General features: G+C 40.7%; 1 protein-coding gene across 2 annotated transcripts in view; it reads left to right on the top strand.

The window, feature by feature from the left end:
- LOC132835286 (cytoplasmic 60S subunit biogenesis factor ZNF622-like) overlaps nt 1-15,194 on the top strand; it is a 29,133-nt gene that overhangs the window by 11,700 nt on the left and 2,239 nt on the right. For both annotated transcript variants that reach the window (XM_060854703.1, XM_060854702.1), the window contains exons 4-6: nt 1,621-1,783; nt 6,313-6,425; nt 14,065-14,205. In XM_060854703.1, the coding sequence (XP_060710686.1) occupies nt 1,621-1,783; nt 6,313-6,425; nt 14,065-14,205 (417 nt within the window). The remainder of the gene's footprint in view (nt 1-1,620; nt 1,784-6,312; nt 6,426-14,064; nt 14,206-15,194) is intronic.

Genomic DNA, 15,194 nt, shown 5'->3' with positions numbered 1-15,194 from the left:
AGTTTCTGGACGGTTTTTATTTGCTTGTTTGGGCTTGTCGCTGAGAAATCGGTCTGTGCTCATTTGATGCCCGTTCTTTTTGAATACACTGTACAAGTGATTTTCCTCTGCTCTTTGTTGTTCCACTGTGCTGCAGTGTGTGGCGGCTCATTGAAATACGGTCATGTTCACATCCATCGACGTCAACCTGGCCAAAGAAACACTGATTACACCAATAGAAGAATCAAAGACACATATACCAAACACCACCAACTTCATCAGCAAGGACAATATCGTCAAGCTCTACCAACTTCAACAACAAAACCTACAGACAAGCCAATGGAACATCCATGTGATCTCCAATATCACGATTCTTAGCAGAGGCAGTAATACAGAAACTCGAACAAACAGCTCTGCCAACCATCCAACCCAAACTTTGGGTCCATTAAATGGATGACACCTTTGTCATCACTAAACTAAACAAATTGGAGGAAATCTTCAAGACTATCAATAATACTCTTTCTGGCATTAAATTCACTAAAGAGGAAGAAAACAACAATAAACTGCCATTCCTAGATGTCGCAGTAGAACGAACAGCCAGTGGGAAACTTCTAACCAGTCTGTACAGGAAAACAATACAGACGGGCCAAATGTTGAACTAGAGAAGCAATCTTCCTAACATCCACAAATGAAGCTGCATCAGAACATTATTTCAACGAGCCGCCACATACTGCAGCACAGAGGAACTATGTAGAGCAGATGAAAATCACCTATCCAGTGTATTCAAAAAGAACAGGTATCCAATGAACATAGTCTGCTGACTTCTTGGCAGCAAACTCAAACAAGCAGACCAAAATGTCCAGAAACTCTAGCCACTCTTCCCCTTTTTAAAGACATCTCTGAAATGACAACCAGACCACTTGGCATCATGCTAGCCCACAAACCCACCAACACATTAAAACTGCAGCGTATGAACTTGAAAGATTCAATACAGACAACAAGTAAAACTAGTATCATCTACAAACCACCTTGGAAGAACAGTGACAAACAGGCAGAAAACTAGCCACCAGGATGCATGAAAATCAACTAGCCACAAAATGACATGACCCCCTCTCACCAGCATCCTTACATACGGATGCGGAAGGACACCACTCCGACTGGGACAACACGTCCATCCTCTGACAAGCCAAACAGACACGCACGAGAATTCCTTGAAGCTTGGTATTCCAACCATAATTCTATCAACAAATGCATTGACTTGGGCCCCATTTACCACCCCCTGATAAAAAGAACAGGAAATTCCATCACCAACCCAAGGAAACCCAAATGCAAATAGAAAGCGGGCTACACCACCAGTGCTTTATTCGGAGGCTCACTGACCAGGTTACTTAGTATGGTGATGAAATGAACCTTCCAGCTCAGCGAGCAAATCTACATCCATCATTTTTAATGTGTAGTAAATTGACTGTCAAAGGACAATGCTTAAATTAGTTTACAACTCAGAAATGCACAATTGTAGAGATAGTATTTTTGACTGTTTGGGTTCAGACCTTCAGTTTGAGATGCTAAAAGGTTTTGGATGCGGTTCATTTAGCGTTATATAAGTAGCTGCTTGTGATGTTTGCAATCTTATTTTTGCAGGAGAAAAGGTTGGTCTGGGAAACGTTTGCCTGTGGTGCAATGAGAAAGGGCGGTCCTTTTACTCGACTGAAGCTGTCCAAGCTCATATGGTTGACAGCAGCCATTGTAAGCTCTTCACAGATGGAGATGCTGCTCTTGAATTTGCAGACTTCTATGACTTTAGGTAACAAATTGTGTTTTTCATAATTTGCATGTCTTTTGAAGGGAAATGATACTACTTTTGGTGGAAACTTGGGCACTATTTTGAAAGTGTTTAACATTTGACACTTTAACCTAATGTTGGTCAAATTGCCTTTGACCTCATCATCCACATTTTTCAATGCTTCCCTCAAAACCACTTCTTTTAGCATTGGTTTATGGCTTAAAGCTAGTTTGCTTAGAAACACATTCCCAAACACAAACTATCTAGCCCAGTGCTTTCCAAACTTTTACCATTTTGACCACATAGCAAGACATGAAAATTGCTGTAATTTCTAGGTATTGTAGGAGATGCTGGGAAGCTTGGGCCTGTTAGTGAGAGCACAGCTGTTACAACTTGAGTGGATCTCCATGATGGCCACTGCTACTCAAAACTTGGGACATCAGAATTTCAGTTTTTAGCATTTAGGATCATGGCCCCCATTTTGGGAAGCTCTGTACTAGCCTTAGGATAGGCATGCTTTCTCATCTGATTTGATTATCTCATCCCTAGCTAATCGTAGACTATCGTCCATTGTTTCCTCCCTATTGCCCCATCTGTGGCCTTCTGAACAAGGGGAGCAAACTTGGAGGATATCTATTATTACTTTGACCACTTAAGTCTGTAAAAGGTCACCCTTGACTATTCAATAAGCAATTGCAGGTTATACAAACCCTGGGTTTAGTTTTGGTAACATCAAGCAATCCTTTAAAAATTCTGATCTTGCTTTGCGAAACAAAGTGTTGGGATCTTGAGAATTGCTCCTTCGGTGCTATTTGTTGAGCTGCTTTGGCAGCTTCCTCACTTGTTGCTGCTTTTAATTGGTTACTCCATCTCTTTAATTCTCGACATGTTCATGCATGTACTGTGAATCTTGTTGCTGATCACCTTAGCTTTCTGACGTTTGGTATACACCCCGTCAACTTATGCTGTGACTCCCTGTTCTCCTGAAAAGTTAAGCCTTTCATTTGCAAGGGGACTGGAATTAAAAAATTAAGCAAGTGTTGTTACAAATTTACAGGTCTTTGATGATTAAACTGCTTCTGGAATACTGTGTTGAAAATGTGTTGCTGGTTAAAGCACAGCAGGTCAGGCAGCATCCAAGGAACAGGAAATTCGACGTTTCGGGCATAAGCCCTTCATCCTGATGAAGGGCTTATGCCCGAAACGTCGAATTTCCTGTTCCTTGGATGCTGCCTGACCTGCTGTGCTTTAACCAGCAACACATTTTCAACTGTGATCTCCAGCATCTGCAGACCTCATTTTTTACCCTCTGGAATACTGTACTCAGTTTGAGCTTTCGTACTACTTACGAAGTTGGGCAGAATACTTGTGGATTAGGAGGCAGGAAGTTAGAATTTGGTGTTTGTCAAATGCTGAGGGAGGGGTGGGGAAGCATTGTATGGTCCCTTTAAAAGATCACATGCTTTCTCTAGGCTTCGAGATTTAAAATGGATGCCTGTGAGCAGCAGCTTGAAAGTTTGCAAGTATCCAGCACCTGAATTGAAATGTTATTTTCGAAAGCTGGACAGTTAGCAGGCCAATCAGCTGTTTTGTTTATCAAAACAACAGGCTTTTGAATTTGGCCAATCAATTTGAACCAGGAACTTAGACACCCAAAAAACCTATTAAACTTAAGTCTGATGGTTTTGGCAACATTGGACCAATGCGATTGTAGAAATATTAATGTCATCAAGGGTCTCAAAGAAGGGGGCAGTAGGACAAAGAGCCTAGAGCTACCTGCCATCCGCCACAGTTAATGGTTCTCAGCTCTCCAGGGAGAATCACTGCTCTCTCCACCTCGCCTATTTCTTAGAGAAAACACCATCTGAATAAAAATGGTACCAACAGCACAAATAGTGAACATTCCTGACAGAAAAGTCGACGGAGAAGGCATTTCTGACCGAAACGCAAGCAGCTTTGATAATTTTGGAAAGTAATGCAGGATTGATTGGTCATTTATGGTCTGTTCATGTTCCTGTTTCTTATGTTCATTCTTTCCAGTCCTTGTGGTTATTGACATTGTAGCGGCTACTTCTCTTTGACACTATCTCTACTTCCTTCAACTGTCATCCCTTATGTCTTCGTAATGCCATTCCATTGCCAACCTTTTGTTGCCCTCTGCGAATACCTTGAACATGTTAATGTCTGACGAAGAAAAGAGAGAGTGCAATTTGATTGGAGAATCCAGTGGTGTCTGGCTAGTGGTGACTTTGGTGCTCAGCTTTTTTTTCTCTTGCTTTGAATTTCTGTGCCTCAGATGTATTTTGTTTTCCAATTCTCAAGCAGCAAGCTTTGTTTTAATGCACTTCACGATTTCTGTTTAAAAGTGTTACCCTCCTAACCACTAGTCCAAATAGTGTCAAAGAAGTCTAATAAAACATAATCAGTGAAAGCCTAAATCACAATTTCCCATCTTGTCACCTATCAAACAGACTTGCACATAACATCATCACTATAGAAATCAAATTAGGATAAATGTGCTTAAAAAGTGTTGGTAAATGGCAAGATGAATAAACCTGCCTGTAAATATCTGCTTTCTGGCCATATCTTTTGTGTTTTACAAACAAAGTAGAAAGATTAATAGTGAAATCAAATCGCATTCTGCAGGAGCATACCCCCGACCAGGGACAAAGACTCAGCAGGCAGGCAGGATTCAGCCACATGGCAAACTTTCATTCAAGCAACAATTGATTAATGCAGGGAGAGAGCCAAAGCATCTTCCCAAATCTGGCCTTGACATGAGAACACAATTTTTATCTTAATCTTTGGCTCATCAGAAGAGAGATCACTAACACTGATTTTTACATTGAAATACTGCATTTTATATTATAATGTGTTACAGTAATCACACAGTGTGGTCACTGAGTCTTTCCCTCTTATTCCATGCACCTAAGCCTGTGAAACATCGAATCAATGATGGGCTTTCCTATGGACAGCCCCAGGTTCCCATGATCTCATGGTGTTTAACAGACACTGTAATCTCCAGGTCTTAGGATCTTTCTATTCATCCTATGAACTCGCTTTCCAAAGTTACTGGTCATACTACTTCAGGTATGTCCCAGACTTGCTTATCTCTAAGGACAGCTTGAATCATTATTCATTTGTAGTCCATATGCTAGCTCTATCAAATTCTGTTGCTCCTTTTATGTATAATTGGGACAGTGGAAAATATATTAAAAATACAAAGAAAATTAGTTTTAATTAACTGCTTTAAGATTTGTAATATTAATTCTTGTTATCAAGTTTGCTAAGTTATACAGCTACTTCTACTGTTAGGACTTAAATTGGTTGCAGCCTATTTATCTGATGAATTTAGGGCATTACCAGGGATCTTTGTAAGAGATAGGAGAAAGTTGTTGTGGTTCTGTTCGCCGAGCTGGGAATTTGTGTTGCAGACGTTTTGTCCCCTGTCTAGTGATGTCCTCAGTGCTTGGGAACCTCCTGTGAAGCGCTTCTGTGATGTTTCTTCCAGCATTTATAGTGGTTTGTCTCTGCTGCTTCCGGATGTCAGTTCCAGTTGTCCGCTGCAGTGGCCGGTATATTGGGTCCAGGTCGATGTGTTTGTTGATAGAATCTGTGGATGAGTGCCATGCCTCTAGGAATTCCCTGGCTGTTCTGTTTGGTTTGTCATATAATAGTAGTGTTGTCCCAGTCGAACTTGTTGCTTGTCATGCACTATAAATGCCAAAGGAAAGATCACGGAAGCGCTTCACAGGAGGCTCCCAAGCACTGAGGATGTCACCTAGACAGGGGACGAAACGTCTGCAACGCAAATTCCCAGCTCGGCAAACAGAACCACAACAACGAGCACCCGAGCTACAAGTCTTCTCTCAAACTTTGATAGGAGAAAGTCTTCCCTGAGACTAATTAACTTTGTTTTTCCCCCTAATGCTTCGATTATATTCAGGTTATGTGTATCTGTAGTTATGTTGAAATCTGTGATTATCTGAAAAATCTTTAACTAGAACCTATTTCTTAATATTGTGAATAATTTCAAAGGAACAGCCAATTACTACTAAATAACTTCAGCTGTTGTTTTCAAAGCTGCTTAATGAGTTAGGTTGTCTGGTTAATGGGCTGAGATTTACACCCCTGTTCTAACTGGTGCTGTTTTCTTAATGGGATGACATCCTTTCATTAATGAGGCTGGGATCAATAACTCATCCATCCCTCGGCAACCTCTCTTGGACAGTTGCTTGCAGGACCCCTGTTGACCTTGGAGTTGGCCTGTTCAAAGGTACCATTGTGTTTCACTGAAGTACCGGAGCAGGCTGTTGATTCTGTTTACCTCTTGTCAGCCATTTTGTGTCTTAATGCTGGAGCCAGTGGTCTCATTTTATTTAACCCATGTCAGCCATTTTGTGTCTTAATGCTGGAGCCAGTGGTCTCATTTTATTTAACCCATGTCAGCCATTTTGTGTCTTTCAAACATGGGCCGCCCTTGCACGTTCCAAGACAAGAAAAGTGTAAATCTATTTGACTTTTTTTGTTTTGCTTCTCTGTACACATAGAGGGAGTTATCCTGATCACAAACATGGAGAAGATATTGACATGAAAGCTGCAGAGATACCAAACAAGAATTTGGAATACAATGAGGAAACAATGGAGCTTGTGCTTCCTTCTGGTTTGTATCCAGTACTAATATATCATCTTGCATCTGTGTTACACAGACTGGGTTGAACAAGTTCCATGTTTATGGACTAAGTTGACAAATTAGCAGAGAGCACTATAGTTGGTAATAAGTGAAATACTGCAGTTACTGGAATTCTGATTTAAAATTGAAATACTGGAGAAACTCCGATCTGGCAGCATTTGTGGAGAGTTTGACTTGTTTTTAAATTTTGTCTCTTCTGTCGGTGTTTCGTTCACAAATTAAGGTTGGTTATGCAAAAAAATTCATACATTCTGGCTTATTATATTTTCAAATTCTAAATGTTCTATTCTCCTTTATTTGAAAAATAACAAATCAGGAATTTGCCCTAAAATGCTGAACCCTTCCAAATTTCAGAACATATTTTCTATACTTTTTTAAAAATAATCTGTAACCAGCCTTTAAATATAGATTTAAGAATGGTTAACTTTACATTTAACCCTGATGCAATGTATTTAACTGAGGGGTTCTAGAGTTCTCTGGCATTTGTCCATATTCACTAGGAATTGGGCTTCAACATTCAAGACTACTTATGGTCATTACTAGTAAATCAGATTTTCAGCTATTAATGCCTCAAATGGCTATACCACAAGAACACTTGCCAGAGCAAGAAAGATAATTTTTAGTTACTTTATCACAATGTGTTGTCAAGGGTTTTAACAGTAATGTTCCACCTTTGCGATTAGATGGGCGATTGGTCAGCTTAATGGGAGTATGATCGTGCCAGGTTTTGTCAGAGCAACACCAAAGTGCCTTTCATTCAGCACTCTCTTGCACTTCTATATCCATTCCCTCAATTCTCTTTTAGGTAGATTTGGAAAAGAAATCTTAATTTTTAAAATTCATTTTCAGATTAGGCCTTCAGTAATATTTGTCATGTCATTTTAATGCATGCATTTATTACGGAAGGGGAGGAGAGGCAGGACATGGTAGGTGGGTAGAAAAATGATCAAAAGGTCAGAAATATCAAAATGCATCTAATGTACCCAGGATCTAATTCAAAATGTTGACACAATTCAGTGCATCTATGTTCTTGGTGGCAAAAAGTGTAAAAGTTCTATTCTTCTATGTAATTGTTTATCAAAATATTTGCCCATTTATTTCTCTAAATTCTGTTCTCGGCCCCTTTTTAAATCAGATTTTATCCAATCTGCTAATTTGGTTTTAGCCATAATTGTATCCACTGTCATGTCAACAGTATTATATTACAATCACTGGTGCCTATAGTGCTTTTATATGCACTAATTTGTTCCCCATTGATCAATCTACTTGTTAAAGTTTATATGTGTTTGATGAGCAAGGATTCAAGTACACATTGTAGTTTTTCCATTCTTTTATCCCCTTTAACCCCTCCTGTCCAGTTAATAGTGGGGCAGTTAAAATTCCCCACGACTATCTTGGAGTGCTTTTACATTTTTACGTAATTCCTCCTCCAATTCTCTTCTCCAAGTAGGTAGTTTGTCAGGGACGTCTAGTGTAGTGGATCCTTTTATTATCTTTTCTCAATTCATAAGGACTGTCTTAGCCTGTTTTTGTTCCACATCCATAATATGATTCTTGGTAAATACTACTTCATCATGTCCCTTCCGATAGATGGGTGCCTCTTGACCTGCTGTTTCATTACATACGTTGTGTTGCTGTAATTAATTTTAACTAATTTAATTCTCTTTTACTTTGTTCAACTACCTTGTTAAACTCTAGTTCTATAATTTGTATTTCCTTGCCATCAATGCCTTCCTTGTATTTGCCTGCTCTGTTCTATTTTTATGTTTGGGTTGCTTGCATTTGTTGTGGAGCCCTTTTTGGCACCTCCGTCTTTATCCCTTCTGTTTAGAGAGTATTGGGGCACTTTCTCTCCAAAGATTGTTCCAGCATGGATAACATGCAGTAGGTTTACTCTCTCCCTTTGAGTTCCTCTCTAGCTGCCGAGATATGCCTTACTCTGGTGGGAAATACAGCCTTTGGGATTCCTTGCCTTGGCTTTAGAGGATGCTCTCTATCCCCTTGTTCATCGAGTCCCTATTACTGCAACATTTCTATTCTGCTCTTTCCCACCCTAGACAGCTATAGTCCCTTCTTCTGCATTTTGGCTATCTTCTCTTTCCTTGCCCTCAGATAGTGAGCCTATTGGGTGTGTAGAGAAAACCAATATTGGTAAGATCTCCATTTCAATCTCTTTCTCTGTCCACAGTATCTGGCTCCTGATCAATTCCATTTCTATTCTTGAACGTGTTTTTTTTCCTGGGAGTGTACTATCTAGGTAGAAATTCTAAATCTAGGTGTCGGAGTCTCTCCATTTCATACTCCAGACTAAATTGGAGACAGCTAACATTTTAACTTGAGAGAGACTCTGCCCTTAGCCTCCCATGTTTTGTAATATCTTTGGCGTGTCTTATTTGTGTATTTATTATTTAAAGACATATTTTATTCTTTCATGGGGAGGGTGTTACTGTCAGCATTTAATGTCCATTCTCGATTTACTGAGTCAGTCTGAGTGCAGCTGAAAACCAGTCACATTGTTGTGGATCTGGAATTGTGGGTAGGCCATGCCAAGTGAAATTATTAAATTATGTTTCAGAAAAGGACATTGGTGAACTAACTTTCGTATGACAATGATTTCATGGTTACTAGCTTTTAATTCCATGTTTATTAATTCAATTAGACTTTCGCTATCCGGGTGAGAAAGATTTGAACCCATGTCCCCAGAGAATTAACTAGAAGCTCTGGATTGGAAGTTCAGTGACTATACTATCACCCTATCACTTCCCCACTGGCTACAAAACATTAATCAATTACATAATAATTAGGCTATATGTTTAATATAGTGCTTGTACATTCCTGCTCTTGAACCAAACTAATTTGGAAATAGAATCAAGTCTTGAACCTCACCAATCCATTACCAACCCAATTGATATCTCGGTTTCAGTTGTCAGGACTTGTTGTGTTCAGCGCTCTCCTCTGAATCATCACTTTTCCTATAGAAAAGCGAGAAGAACTCGGGCATTGCATTGATGAAATTCATTTTTGTGCTAGTTAGGAAATAGAGTTGTAACTTATTGTTAACTCTGAGAGTCAGGCTTTTTCATAAAGAAAAATATCATGGCATCTACCTCTCACTGATGATTTATTTTGTACGTGCACTTTCCTATTTATGATGATTTGGAGGTGCCGGTGTTGGACTGAGGGAGACAAATTTAAAAATCTCACAACACTAAGTTATAGTCCAACAGGTTTATTTGGAAGTACTAGCTTTCAGACCTCGAGGGTCTTTTTCCTAGGCTGGAAATGTTAAATACTGGGACGCATAGATTTAAGGTAAGAGACAAAAAGTTTAAAGGAGGTGTATAAAGCACTTTTTTTTTTCCCAAATGTTTTTGGAGCTCTTAGCTACCTCCGAAGGAGCAGTGCTCCGAAAGCTTGTATTTTCAAATAAACCTGTTGGACTTTAACCTGATATTGAGAGGTTTTTATCTATTTATTGTGGGGAAAATCAGAGTCAGTCTGTGTTCGATGACGGAGTTTATTGTACAAGGAAATACCAGAGCTCCAGGGAGAGAGAGAGTCACCAACAGCGCAGTGGTCAGCTGCAATTCATCTCTCAACCCGGAGCACGTCAAGATGCTTTTATACATCTTATGATACAATCGGTCAGTGATGAGATTATTGTCTTTGTAACATGGTTTGTTTATGATAATCATTTCAGAATTATTGATAGTTTTGATACAGTCATTATCAGTTCCAGTGTGGCCTTTGTTAACTTTCAACAAGGTCGTTAGCTTCAGTGCAGGCGTTGTCAGTTTGTGTCTGCACGGAAGTCCATTGTTCTCATAATGGGCACTAATCGTCCTTCCTGAGAAGGACGATTACTGCAGCCCTGGCTATTAGCACTCTGTTGAGTCTATATCAAACTGTTGGCATTTCTATAAAAGGTTTTGGCTGGACCCAGACACTTTGGGGGCAGTGTACGTTATTCACGTGCATTCTCTTCCCCCACCCACCTTAAACTAATCAGTGAGGTTGAATGCATTGTGTTGACGTTCTGGTGGCCCCAGGTAGTGTCTGTATTTGCTCTGCAGTCTCTCTCCATATTGTGGTCTGGCAGCCATCTTATGTGTCAAGTGACCAACTCAAGGCTCAACAGCCGTCTTGTGTGTCCGTGTGCCAAGTGTCACCCTGCCCCATGCCATCTCCCACTTCATTATGATGAACATTCCTGATTGATAGGATCTCAAAAATAGAAATTATAATACTTGAGACTTCTTGTGATTGTACATTTAAGGGGTTTTATGCCCACATGGCATGTTTGGTGGCAGGAAAGGGCTTTTAATAGAACAGTACAGCACAGGAACAGGCCCTTTAGCACACTGTTTCAGCGCTGACCATTCCAAACTAATCCCATCTGCCTGTGCATGAGCCAAGACCTTCTATTCCCAGCTTGTTCATGTCAGTCTAAATGTCTCTTAAACTATCATATCTGCTCTCATACATGCTTCTGCCACTTATCCTGGCAATGCATTCCAGGCACCTCTGTTTTTGGTGAAGAAAAACTTGCCTTGCACATCTCCTTTAAACTTTTCTCCTCTTACCATAAACCTAGGCCCCCTAGGATTCAATATTTTCACCTGAGGAAAAAGACTCCTGACCACCCTATGAGTGGCCTTCCACCAGGCTTTCATAATTTTAGATTGAATCAGGTCACCCTTCAGCCTCTGTCACTCTAGCAAAAACAGTTCAAGTTTCTCCAACCTTTCCTTACACCTATGACATTCCAATCCAGACAACATCGTGGTAAAGTTCTATTGCACCCTCTCCAAAGCCTGTACATCCTTCCAGTAGTGTGGTGACCAGAACTGCGCACACTGCTCCAAATGCAGCCAAACTAAATTCTTATGCAGTTGCCACATGACTTGCCAAATTTTGTAATATTGTGCAAAAACATGATGGTAATTTAAATTAATCCCTTGTACCTGTCCATAGTCAATAACCCTCCTTTCCTTGCTAATTTGTGCTTATCTAAAGGCACCTTTAAACACCCATATTGTAGCTGTCTCCACTACTACCCCAGGCACCTAACACTGTTTTTCCCTTCAATGTGTTCCCTCTAGGATTAGATATTTCAATGCTAGGAAAAGATTGACTGTCAACACGATCTATGCCCCTCATAATTTTATAAACTTCTATCAGGTCTCCTATCTGCCTCCATTGCTCCAGAGAAAACAACCATAATTTGACTAGCCTCTCTTTATAACTCATACTGTCTAATCCAGGCAGCAGCGTCTCAAAACCCTCCATATCCTTCCTGTAGTGTGGTGACCAGAATTGAACGCAATACTCAAAGTGTGACCTAACCAAACTTTTATAAAGCTGCAACTTCACTTCCTTATTCTTGTATTTAATGCCCCAGCCAATAAAAGGGAGCATGGTATATACCTTCTCTGTCATCCTATCTACTAATGTGGCCATTTTCAGGGAGCGATGGATCAGGACCCCAAGATCCCTGTATACATCATTGCTGTTAAGGGTCCTGCCGTTATACATTTCCTTAACTTTGATCACTCAGTGCAGCACCCCATGCTTGCCTGGAATAAAGACCACCTGCCATTTCTCCATCCATATCTGGAACTAGTTGATATGTGACTGTATTGTTTGACAATCTATGTATTCATAACTCCCCTCTTCTCTTTCCCCCCACCCCCGATCTTTGTGTCTTCTGCAAACTTACTAATCCATCAATCAATGTTTTCATCTAAGTCACTTGTATAAGTTGCAAACAGCAGAGGTCCCATTATGCATCTCTGTGGAATGCACTACTCATGGACCTCCAGCCTGAGAAACCCCCCACTACCCTCTACCTTCTGTAGGCAAGCCGCTTCTGAATCCATGCAACAGATCCAAGCATGCATCTTAATCTTCTCTAATTTAAAACCAGCAACACAGAAAATATTTATCTCATGCAATAATCTATAAAAGTTCGTGTGGCCCGGGCTATGTAATGTAAAAATTTACAATTTATTTTTTGTTATACTCTTGAAGTAAATTAACTAGCCATATATATAGTTTCTTCCTCTAACCTTTTTTCAGGGTATAATTTAAACTAGCCAATTTCGAATTTTTGTCTCCAGGCAACGAACTAATAGTTATTCGACCTAGTATTACATTGTTGCCTTGTTGAGAACACTTGGTGCTGTGTCCGGTAATTCTGTTGCTTTTCACTCTCTCAAAGGTGCACCCACATCTTCATGACACTACCATGAGGTGCCTTGTCGAAAGCCTTACTAAAATCCATGTAAACAACTTCTGCTCTGCCCCTTATCTCCTCAAAAAATCAAATCAAGTTCGTAAGATTATGACCTACTCCACACAAAGCCATGCTGAGCGTCCCTAATTAAGCCGTGCTTTTCCAAATGCATGTGAATCCTGTACCTAAGAATCCTGGTCACTGGTCTATAATTTCCTGAATGATCCCTATTTCTCTTCTTGAACTGAGGAACAACATTAGCTACTTGTCAGTCCTGAGGGACCTCTCCAGTGGTAGGATACAAAGATATTTGTATCTTTGTCAGTGCCATTTGCTGTATGCTTTCCTCCTGCATTTGACCTCCCAAAGTCTATGACATCCCATTGGTCCAGATTAAACTCCATCTTCCATTTCTTTACCCACTTTCCAGCTGGCTATATCATACTGTATCGTTTGATAACCTTCCTTACTATCCACAACTCTACCAATTTTCATTGTAAACTTAATATTTGGACCATCATGTTGTTTCATCTAAATCCTATTACTGATTACAAACAGATCCCAACACTGATCCTTGCAGAACACCACTGGTCACAGTCCTCCAGTCAGAAAAACTCCCTCCACAGCTGCCATCTGTCTTCTGTAACCAAACCATTTTTTCCAACTTGCCAACTCACCGTGGATCCCACGTGACTGGACCAGCCTACCATGAGAGACCTTGTTAGATGCTTTGGTCAAGTCAATGTGGACAATATCATGACATCAAATTTGTGAGACAAGACTTCATCTGCTGACTATTTTGAATAAGTCCATAAGTAGACATTGTGCAATCGTTAGCAAAAGTTCCATGTATGACCAAATGATGAAAGGAAAGTTATTGATGGAGCTGTTAAAGGTAGGCCAAGGATATTACCTTGAACTCCCATTGTGATGCCGTGTGGTTGAGATGACTGACCTCAATAACTCCAACCAGATTTCTTTTCACCTGATTCCCATTGACTTCGGTTTTGCTCAGCCGGTTGAATCCCATGTTCTGTCAAATGCTGCCTTGATGTCAAGGTCAGTTATCTGGCCTCAACTCTGGAGATCAGCTTTTTTTGTCCATGTCTGGACCAAAGCTATAATGAGGCCACGACCTGATTGGGCTTGGTGAGTGTCAGTAAGTACTGTTTGGGAACCCTGTTGACAATGCCTTCCATCATTTTGATTTGAGAGTAGACTGATGGGAGTGGGTGAGTTGGATTTGTTTTGCCTTTTGTGGACAGGACGGTATCCAGGTAATTTTGCAGGTGCTCCAAGAGTCAAACTGAAGAAATATTGAATAAATTAAATACGCTTGAAGTATTTAAATTTTTTTTTGCTGAATTTTCACAGGTGCCAGAATTGGTCATCGATCATTGCTGAGATATTATAAACAGCATTTTGGGGCGTCTCGAGCAGTGGCTACTACTGGGACTAACACCTTGGGCAGAGTGCTACAGCAGTACAAGGCACTGGGCTGGTCAAGTGAGCTTGGTATGGCAAACTCTGGATATTGGAACTCTGAAGTAAAACCTGCTGGAAATACTTGGGTTAAGCAGCATCTGTAGAGAGAGATACAGAGCGAATATTTCAAATCAATGATCGTTCATCAGAACGGGGAAAAGTTTAAAAATGCAATAAGGGTGGCTCAGTGGTTAGCACAGTGGTTACCAGGTACCTGGCTTCAGTTCCATCCTCGGGCAACTGTCTTATGCGGAGTTTGCACATTCTCTCTGTGTCCAGGTGCTCCAGTTTCCTCCCACAGTCCAAAAATGTGCAGGTTAGGGTGAATTGACCTTGCTAAAGTGCACACTGTGTACAGGGATGTACAGGCTAGATAAATTAGCCATGGGAAATCCAGGGATTGGGTGGGATGCTCTTCAGAGGGTCAGTATGATTCAATGGGCTGAACGGCGTGCTTCCACACTGTAGGGATTAAGATTTTGAGGAAGTTAGAGGGTGAAGGAGAAATGGGGAGAAAAGCCAGATGGAAGAAAGAAAAATTAAGCAACAAAATAATTGTTGCGAGGCTGGAGGGAGTGTTAGTGAGAGCAGTAATGAAACAACACTGGCTCAGGGGTTAGTACTGCTGCCTCACTGCCAGAGACCTGGGTTTGTTACCCTCTCTGGTGCCTGTCTGTCTATGTGGAGTTTGCACATTCTCCCTGTGGCTGCACCAGTTTCCTCCCACACTCCAAAGATGGGCAGGTTAGAGCTGATTGGCCATGTTCAATTGTACATAGTGTCCAGGGATATGCAGGCTAGGTGGACTAGCCATGGGCAATGCCGGGTTGCAGGGAGAGGTTAGAGGGTTGGATTTGGGTGGGATATTTCCTGGAGAATCAGTGTAAATCTGATGGGCCGAATGGGCTGCTTTTACTTTGTACTGATTCTATGATTATAGAGTCATCCAGCATGGCAACGGACCTATTGGTCCAACCAGTCCATGCCGACCGTAATCCCAAATTAAACTAGTCCCACCT

Source organism: Hemiscyllium ocellatum, chromosome 44 (genome assembly GCF_020745735.1).
Source record: "Hemiscyllium ocellatum isolate sHemOce1 chromosome 44, sHemOce1.pat.X.cur, whole genome shotgun sequence".
Classification (NCBI taxonomy): domain Eukaryota; kingdom Metazoa; phylum Chordata; class Chondrichthyes; order Orectolobiformes; family Hemiscylliidae; genus Hemiscyllium; species Hemiscyllium ocellatum.
This window is presented reverse-complemented; position numbering and strand designations above follow the sequence as displayed.